Source organism: Tasmannia lanceolata, unplaced genomic scaffold (genome assembly GCF_043159265.1).
Source record: "Tasmannia lanceolata isolate RefF3 unplaced genomic scaffold, GAP_Taslan_0.1 ptg000020l, whole genome shotgun sequence".
NCBI lineage: Eukaryota > Viridiplantae > Streptophyta > Magnoliopsida > Canellales > Winteraceae > Tasmannia > Tasmannia lanceolata.
Window position 1 is genome coordinate 21,986,684 of NW_027518697.1, and position 10,328 is coordinate 21,997,011.

Consider the following 10,328-nt stretch of genomic DNA (forward strand, 5'->3'; position numbering starts at 1 on the left):
GATCAACACACCATCATCTACTTTTAGAATTATTTTACTTCTTTTTGTCATCTATTCCTTAAGTTTCTCCCTTTTCCCCCTAATTCGCAAATATATTTAACACAAGCGACATGGCGACTGCAACACAGCCGGCTAAGGACTTAGGTTCAATGGTTAGAGAAGATGGTGACTCGAGACTTAGAAAGGCAGGCACGGGTGAAAAAATGCATGACTTATTTTTACTAAAATACCCCTAAAATAATACTTCAAGTTTACAAGATTAGAGGGTAGTTTTGTAAATAGCACAATAAAACTGTCATGCGGGCTTCTGTCCATTTAAGTTACGATTCAGAGTGGATCCGTTGAGATCGTCTGGGTCCAGTGACGCCCCTTTGGCCGATATATCGTGACCGAGACATAGGAAGTAGGATCGAAGAATACTCCGAATCCGATCAGATCGATAAGAGATTTGAATGAATCGTGACTAAGACATAGGTGGATCCGTTGAGACCCTTAGAAACAATCAATTTGAAGAAACTATCTTTCATCTTCATTTAAAATCCGCCCCCTCACAACAACAGCAGCAACGTCAATTATGATTTCCCTCCACCTCAAACATGAAAACGAACCCGTCATCTCTCTCTCAAGCTCTCCTCCAAAACGACATTCATAAACTCGCCAATCTCTACGCAGCCCACCTCACTATCTGCTCCTCCTCCCTCCACCTCCGCACCCTCCATGCCCACATCACAACCTCTGGATTCAAACCCCGGGCGCACATTCTCAACCGTCTAATTGATCTCTACTCAAAAACCCAAAATCTTTCTTACGCCCGCCATCTGTTCGACGAAATTCCCCAACCAGACATAGTCGCTCGCACCACACTCATCACTGCCTATTCAAATTCCAAAAACCTCACCCTTGCCCGCCAGATATTCGACCAAACCCCGTTATGTCTCCGCGATTGTGTATCCTACAATGCCATGATTTCAGGCTATTCGCGGAACGGTGACGGTTATAACGCCGTCAAGCTCTTTCGCGACATGGGTCGTGACCGCCTAAGACCGGATGATTTCACATTCACAAGTGTTCTAAGTGGGTTGTCTTATATTGTTGGCCGCAATGGCGAGAAGCAATGTGAACAGCTACATTGTGCTGTTGTGAAATGTGGGACTGAATCTATAGTTTCAGTCTTAAATGCCCTCATTTCTGTTTATACAAAGTGTTTGTCGGGGTCGTCAATGGATCACGCTCGCCAATTGTTCGATGGAATGTCTGAGAAAGATGAAATGACTTGGACGACTATGATTACTGGGTATGTTAAGTGTAGTGATCTTAATGCTGCGCAGGAACTTTTTGAAGGGATGGAGGAAAAAATTGATGTGGCTTGGAATGCGATGATTTCGGGTTATGTTCATCATGGGTTTATTAGAGAGGCTTTGGAGATGTTTAAAAGGATGTGTTTAGTGGGAATTGTGCTTGATGAATTCACATATACGAGTGTGCTCAGCGCTTGTGCAAATTGGGCATTGTTCAAGCATGGTAAGCAGGTTCATGCTAAAGTTTTACGTAGTAATCCGATACCGGAGCCAAAATGGGAATTGCCTGTGAAAAATGCTTTGATTACATTGTATTGGAAATGTGGTAAGGTTGACAATGCACGTCGGATCTTTGATGAGATGTTGGAGAAAGACCTTGTTTCGTGGAATGCTATCTTGTCGGGTTATGTTACTTTAGGGCGGATTAGTGATGCTCAAAAAATCTTCGAGGCAATGCCGGAGAGGAGTTTGTTAGCATGGACAGTGATGATATCAGGGTTTGCGCAGAATGGGCTTGGGGAGGATGGGCTTAAGCTTTTTAACCGAATGCGTGTAGAAGGTGTCGAGCCGTGCGACTTTGCATTTGCGGCCGCGATCATTGCTTGTGCAGGGCTCGGAGCATTGGAGCACGGCCGCCAGCTCCACGCTCAGCTCGTCCGGTGTGGGTTCAACTCGAGTGTCTCTACAGGGAATGCACTTGTGACAATGTATGCAAGGTGCGGAGTTGTGGAGGATGCACATTATGTGTTTCTTACAATGCCATATATAGACTCTGTGTCTTGGAATGCTATGATTGCAGCTCTAGGGCAACATGGTCATGGAGCTCAGGCGCTCGAGCTCTTTGATCGGATGTTACGTGAGGATATATCACCCGATAGGATCACTTTTCTCACAATTCTATCTGCCTGTAGCCATGCCGGTCTAGTCCAAGAAGGTTGCAAGTATTTTGAATTGATGGAGAGTGTTTATGGTATAAGCCCGGGCGCAGATCATTATGCTCACTTCATAGATTTGTTGGGTCGGGCGGGGTTGGTCTCGAAAGCAAAAGATGTCATTGAGTCGATGCCATTTGAGCCAGGCCCTCCGGTCTGGGAGGCCCTTCTTGCCGGTTGTCGTATTCATGGGGACATAGATCTAGGGATCTTGGCTGCGGAGAAGCTCTTCAAGTTGACCCCGCAACATGACGGGACATATATCTTACTATCAAACATGTATGCCTCATTGGGTCGGTGGGAGGCTGCGGCGACGGTTAGGAAAGTGATGAGGGATCGAGGGGTGAAGAAGGAGCCAGGTTGTAGTTGGATTGAGGTTAGGAATAAGGTTCATGTGTTCATGGTTGATGACACATTTCATCCTGAGGTGCAAGAGGTTTATGGTTTTCTTGAGACATTGGGGGTGAAGATGAGGAAGTTGGGTTATGTCCCGGATACCAAATTCGTGTTGCACGATGTGGAATCCGAGCAGAAGGAACACGGCTTGAGTACTCATAGTGAGAAGTTGGCAGTTGGGTTTGGTCTCCTTAAGCTGCCTGTTGGAGCTACAGTTAGAGTTCTCAAGAACTTGAGGATTTGTGGGGATTGCCACAATGCAATCAAGTTCATGTCGAAGGTGGTAGGAAGAGAGATTGTGGTGAGAGATGGGAAGAGGTTTCATCACTTTAGAGACGGGGAGTGTTCGTGTGGCAATTACTGGTGAACAATGATTAGCGATTTTATTTCTGTTTTGATGAATTTGGGCTATTGTGGCTCTTTCAAGGTGTTCCGCGGACGAGGAAGCTTATCATGGCTCCATCTGTATCCGTGGCTTCTTTATTCGGAGTCATTCAAATTTTGACTTTCATTAACCATACCAACAGATGATGGTTTTATTTTATGATCACAAGGAGCAGTTTTGACGGATTACTGAGATGATGAGTGTTGTGGAGATTAAATGGTGAATGAACTGTTGCTCCACTTTCAAAATAGGTGCAGTTTGAATAACTTACAGTTCAGTAGATTCTAGGAAGAACCTGACTACAAAAAGGTCCTACTAATTAATTGTTGGAGATTTTGAATAACATGGGTGGGGATGCAATTCCTCAGTCAGAATTCAGAATATTGCTGAAATTATTTGGATGGCTGTCCCTGTGAGATATTTAAGGAAACAAATTAAATTCCAGCTCATAACCAAACTAACACCTTGGCTAAGTACTTAGCAGTACTGTTTGGATTATCTCTAGCTTTACACAGTCCAAGTATGGACCTGCCCAAGTCAATAAAAAAGTCTTTTGTTTCCCTCGAGTTAATGAGAAATTGATTGCATCAGCCAATGACTTATTCAAGTTGACTCCATTTTATCTTGAGCAAGTTTTTGTCAGAGTCCGAGATTTTAAATACTGACCTGCATAAGAAGAGAACAAAACGTAGCCAGACATCTCTGTATCTGATTGGTTAATTGCCACCATGACTCAAATAATGGTGGCTTCGATCATGAATCTTCACACCTCTAAGCCGATTAGGAGGCACTTGAGCTGATGTTTGCCTTTTTATCAAAGTCGAAGAGTACACCAATTCAAAATCAGGAAAGTCCTCCATTGTTGAATATATTAAATGTATTGCTGATAAACCTGAGGCTACTGGTTTAGACTATTGGTAATGATAATATTTTTCGTGCCACCCTTCGTGATCTCACTTGTGACTAACAACCTTTCGTCACTTCAGTTCTATACAGGTCAGATGATACTATTCTTCCTCCTGTCTATTGGTTGCTTGAGATGCTATATATTGTCAAGAAATGATATTAGATGACTACCGAAAGAAGCAGTGCTGACATTCAACCTTTGTTGCATCAATGTCGTGGGAGAGGTAATAATTGATGTCAAGGTGGTAATTTATGCTACCACTCTGAATGCATCTTCAATGGCTCAATGATAAGATACTGATATTGTGGACCTGACCAGATACTCATTGGTAATAGAACGGGAATTCCCATCACTTAGCCGGTAATATTACTATCCACACTCCTGGTTCTTTACATCATTCTTGTGTTCTTCATGTTTCGAATGCATGCAATGATCTCTTCTTGCTCGACAGTTTACAAGAGAAAATACCTGTGTATATCTGTTTCAAGTGAACCTTCGTTACCCATTGTTGTCATAATGGATTTTGTTATTATCTACTTTTCATACTCGATTTAGCTAGTTTTTTTTCCCTTTATCTCACAACTCGGATGCTTTCTCATATGATTTATTAAATTTAAGAAATTGTATGAAAATCTCTTTATTCACAAAATCAAAATGTTCCAAAGTGACCATGGTGGAGAGTTTGAAGGCACATTTTCTCGCTTTTTAAAATAGTGTGGAATTGTTCTACATTTTTCATGTTTACATATAACCACATAAAATGGGGTAGTAGAACGAAAACACTTCCATGTTGTTGATACATAATTGCCATTATTAGATGATGTTGGTTTGAACAAAAGTTTTTGGTTGGATGCATTTCAAACTGCTATTTGTTTGATTAATAGAATGCCAACTGAATTGCTTGGCAAGGTGTTTCCATATGACAGTTTTTTCAGAATAAAACCCGATTATAAGTATTTTAGAACATTCGGGAGCCATTATTACCACCCTTGTAATCTGTGGCCCATGACAAGCTTGATCCACGTGTGCATTTTTATTGGCTACGCACAAGATCTTGCTTTCATTTTCATCCCTCGACATGTAATTTCTTACGAGTCTCTTTCTGGGATGGGGTGTGTTTGTGTGTGAGTGGGTGGGGTGGGGGAGTGGGCGTGGTTTGTGGCGTGGGGTAAAGCCCCAGGTCCTTGGAAAGTCTCTAATATCATTTTAGAAAATCGGGATTGTTACAAGATCATTCACCCGAGTTTCTCGCATGTCTATAGATCCGCAAACGAAAAGGCCGATGAGCTAGTGAAAGCCGGGATGGAAAGCAGTCACGTGGTAGAGAGAGTTTTCATCACATCTCAGGACAGTTAGGCTTCAGGAATAGGGGTTTTGTATTCCCAAAAGTTCTTATATTTGTACCTCATCTAGGGATGGGGGCACCTTGTCCCCTCCATGTACATATAAGTCTCCTTCAAATCAATAAAGTCACCTTTCTAAAAAGAAGTAGTCAAAGAGAGGGGACATGCACTGGATTTACCTAGAACTTACCTTGTATAATAGTGCTAAGTAGTGTTTGGTTGTCAACCTCGTAGTGTAGTGGCATGGAATGTCATTCCCAATATAGAGAGGAGAGAAAGGGAAAAAGAGAGAAAAGCATCATTCATGAGGAATCCAAGCAAAATTTCCCCTTTTTGTGGATTTTGGCATGGGTTTCATAGGGTGGGGACAAGGGTGACACATCAGCAGACATGCAATAATTAACCAGGAGACATAAACGTGCAATGATTAACCAGGAGACATACTTGGTAATCTCCTGGGGTGTCAATGCTATATTGGCAACCAATCAAGGGGTTTTGCAGACATGGAACCCAAATGCCAAGCAAAACCCCTAAGCTATTCAGGCTTTTGTGCAACCAAATAGAGCCTTACTGCACCAGGCAAACCAAATCAGACGGCTGATGTTCTGGACAAAGGATGTGGAGTGTGCAGCCTTGTACAAGAATAACACATGGGCGTTGGTCCATCGCAACCTCATCATAATGTAGGGGGCTATAGATGGGTTTACAAAATTAAGAACTAGACTGATGGCATGATTGAGAGATACAAGGCTACCCTAGTTGATCAATATTTTACAAGAACATGGTGTCAACTGTGACAAAATTTTAGCCCAATAATCCAGTAATCAAACCCACCACAATTCTTCTTGTTCTCAGTGTTGTAATTCCTTGAAATTAGCCCATTCACCGACTTGATATAAAAAATGCTTTCTTACATGATCCTTTACATGAAGTTTTATATATATATATATATGAGTTAAGTGAAGCTACACATATGTGTAGCTAACTTAGCTACACCAACGGCTTAAAATACAGTGTGCCCACATTGTTTGGGTGATCCAAACCATTCATTTGATTGGCCCTTACATTGATAGGGTATGCCCAAAAAATCAGCTCCATTGGATGATCCCAACCTTTCAAACTATGGAGGCAAAAATGGACAGATTTGTGAAGGTTTTTACACGTCCATTTTTGCCTCCACAAATCGTAGGGTTGGGATGATCCTATAGAGCTGATTTTTTTGGCACACCCTATCTATGTGAGGGCCCATCAAATGAATGGTTTACATCACCCAAACAATGTGGGGCCCACTGTATTTTAACCCGTCGGTGTAGCTAAGTTAGCTACACATATGTGTAGCTACACTTTTCTCTCTCTCTCTCTCTCTCTCTCTATATATATATATATATATATATATATATATATATATATAGAGAGAGAGAGAGAGAGAGAGAGAGAGAGAGAGAGAGAGAGAGGAAAAGGATTGTGAGCTTGAGCGTTGGAACATATTCATGAGCTTGAGCTCAAAAACCATTGAGGCCCACATTGTTAGGATGATCCAAAGCATTCACTAGAAAGGGCCTTACATAGATAGGGTGTGTACAAAAAATCAGCTCCATAGGATCATCCTAACCCATCCATTTGTGGAGGTCAAAATGGACATACCACAAATCTGCCCATTTTTGCCCTCCACTTTTGGAGGGGTTAGGATGATTCAATGGAGCTGATTTTTGGTACACACCCTATCTATCATAGGCCCTTGCAAATGAATGGTTTGGATCCTCACAGAAATTGTGGGACCCATGTGATTGGTGCACTCAAGCGCACCATTCCTTATTAGAGCTTGAGCGCACGAACATATTCCTCATACATATACATATATATACCGATGGAGAGAAGAACCTATGATTAGCTTTTCGGGAAATTTCCAAACGAACAATGGGCTTCATTGATATTCCCCAATTTGGAAGATATCCATTTCGGATGAGCAAAGCCAATAGGATGACTGGGGCGAATGGGTATCTTGATCCGTTAGATATTGGACAGGTAAAGAAATTTCTCGTTCAGTTACGTACCCACTTAAAAACAAACAAACCTCAGTTCCAAGAAATCATATCTTCTACCAAGACATTCACCGAACAAGCAGAAGCCCTTTTGAAGGAAGCTATTCCGGAACAGATGTATATATATGTATATGTATGAGGAATATGTTCGTGCGCTCAAGCTCTAATAAGGAATGGTGCGCTTGAGTGCACCAATCACATGGGTCCCACAATTTCTGTGAGGATCCAAACCATTCATTTGCAAGGGCCTATGATAGATAGGGTGTGTACCAAAAATCAGCTCATATATATATATATATATATATATATATATATATATATATATATATATATATATATATATATATGCGCCAAGTGTTTCAATAAACATGCGCTCCACTTGTTTGTCGTGTAGTATTTAAAGGGTTTAAAGAGCTTTTTGAGAACTGTAATATCCTCTTAAATCCCTTTAAATACTACACGACAAACAAGTGGAGCGCCTGTTTATCGAAACACCTTGGCGTAGATATCATTTCCCTATATATATATATATATATATATATATATATATATATATATATATATATATATATGAGGAAATGAAGTATGTGCAGCTGCATAGATAAGCTATATGTGCATGGCTGCACAAACCATAGTGGGGGCCACATTTTTTGGGGGATCCAAAGCATTCATTTGGAAGGCCCTTCTATGGATAGGGTGTGTACCAAAAATCAGCCCTTTAGGATCATCCTAACCCTGCCATTTGTGGACGGAAAAAATGGGCAGAAACAGTGTCTGTCCATTTTCACCTCCAACTTTGATTGGGTTAGGATGATCCTATAGGGCTGGTTTTTGGTACACACCCTATCCATGGAAGGGCCTTCCAAATGAATGCTTTGGATCCCCCAAAAAATGTGGCCCCCACTATGGTTTGTGAGCCATGCACAAATAACTTATCTGTGCAGCTGCACATACTTCATTTCCTCTCTCTCTCTCTCTCTCTATATATATATATAGAGAGAGAGAGAGAGAGATAGGGGAAAGTGTTCATAAGCTATAGCTTATCTAAGCTATAGCACAAAAACACATGTGACCCCACATTTTTGGGGGGATCCAAAGCATTCATTTAGAAGGCCCTTCTATGGATAGGGTGTGTACCAAAAATCAGCCATATAGGATCATCCTAACCCAATCAAAGGTGGAGTGAAAAATGGACAGACATTGTGTGTCCATGTTTCCGCCCATTTTTTCCCTCAACAGATGGCAGGGTTATGATGATCCTATAGGGCTGATTTCTTCCAAATGAATGCTTTGGATCCCCCAAAAATGTGGGGCCACATGTGTTTTTGAGCTATAGCTTAGAAACACTTTGCTCATATATATATATATATATATATATATATATATATGTATGAGAAAATATAGTATGTGCAGCTGCACAGATAAGTTATCTGTACATGGCTCACAAACCATAAGGGGGGCCACATTTTTTGACGGATCCAAAGCATTCATTAGGATCATCCTAACCCAATCAAAGTTGGAGGGGAAAATGGACAGACACTGTGTGTCCATGTTTCTCCCCATTTTCCCCTCCACAAATGGCAAGGTTAGGATGATCCTATAGGGCTGATTTTTGGTACACCCCCTATCCATGGAAGGGCCTTCCAAATGAATGCCCCCCCCCCCCCCCCAAGTGAGCCATGCACAAATAGCTTATCTGTGCAGCTGCACATACTTTATTCTCTCTCTCTCTCTCTCTATATATATATATATATATATATATATATATATATATATATATATATATAGAGAGAGAGAGAGAGAGAGAGAGAGAGAGAGCTTTGTTGTTTGCATATTTTTTTTGAAGCTGATTGTTTTGGATGTCCAAATAATCAACGATCCACCATTGGTGGTTGCATTTTTTCTTTGGCTTAATCTTATTTCATGGACATTTAAGAAGTAGACCACAATTTCACCCGTGAATGGAACCATTTCCAATTTTGATATACCAGCTGCCTCTTTCATGGCATTAATTTTGCAACAATGTTAGAGCAACTCATCTTGCCCAATCCTAATTTTCATGCACACACCAAACATGTCACTATAGATTAGATATCACCACCATTGATTATGGATTTGTTCGTGACTGTGTAGGTCATCAGACACTTTGAATTGCCTTTCCACTCGGGACAACTCAGCTGCTTGACCTCTTCACCAAGGGACTTCCTATTCTCTGGATCTTGCTACTAATCCTCGAAAAATGATACGAGAAATACGAAAGAACTCATATACAGTACAAGGGAAACCAATGGAAATACATTGGTTTCTTACTTGTGCAAAGGAACTATTTCTTAGCAACGTGGACAACTTATATGGATCTGACCGATCAGCTAGAGGGAGGGAGATGGAGAGTATCAACTCAAGACTGATGCACAAAGTCATTTCTATGCCAACGCTGTATTGCTCATCTAAATGGTAGGGTTCAAATATTTAATTCCATTGGGTGACCCACATTGGTTATGGATCAGAAAACCAAAAATTCACCTAATGGGTCCCACTATAAATGGGCCATGCATCTAACAACCATGACCCTACGATCAATGGGCAAATTCTGTCATACTATTCAGCTGTTACCTGTCATCAATTTGTAAGTCATTGATTGGAAAATCATCATCTAAATATGGAATCACATCAAGTCTTTAGATTGGAAAATATAATTTCAATGATGTTGTTACTTGAATTTATTCAATATGCTGATAAATTTCGGGAAGTGATATTTACGCCCCTTTTGATAACCAGGGACACCCATCGCCAGTGTACTTAGCAATCAGACCCACTGGATTCTTCTGACGTCAAGTACATTAGCCTCCCTTTCGTCATTGATACACTGGCGCTGGGTGTCCCTTGTGATCAAAAGGGCGTAAGTATCACTTCCCTAAATTTCTCACTATTGTAGATGTATATTCAATATACATCTAAGCCTTTGAGAGAGCATCTTGAATTGAAGTCCCTCCAATTTCAGCCTCCATCATGATCCTTCGAGTAT

The 10,328-nt window shown here is 41.1% G+C and overlaps 1 protein-coding gene across 2 annotated transcripts; it reads left to right on the plus strand.

Moving 5' to 3' along the window:
• Positions 1-332: 332 nt before the first annotated feature.
• Positions 333-9,999, plus strand: LOC143854959 (Pentatricopeptide repeat (PPR) superfamily protein). Of its 2 annotated transcripts, XM_077365108.1 has the most exons (3): positions 333-4,141; positions 4,237-4,278; positions 9,437-9,999. In XM_077365108.1, the coding sequence occupies exon 1, from the start codon at positions 597-599 to the stop codon at positions 2,991-2,993; it is 2,397 nt and encodes a 798-aa protein (XP_077221223.1). In that variant the 5' UTR covers positions 333-596; the 3' UTR covers positions 2,994-4,141; positions 4,237-4,278; positions 9,437-9,999. The 2 variants fall into 2 exon arrangements, with proteins under 2 accessions (XP_077221223.1, XP_077221222.1); XM_077365107.1 differs by having other exon boundaries at positions 333-4,278.
• The last annotated feature ends 329 nt before the right edge of the window (positions 10,000-10,328 follow it).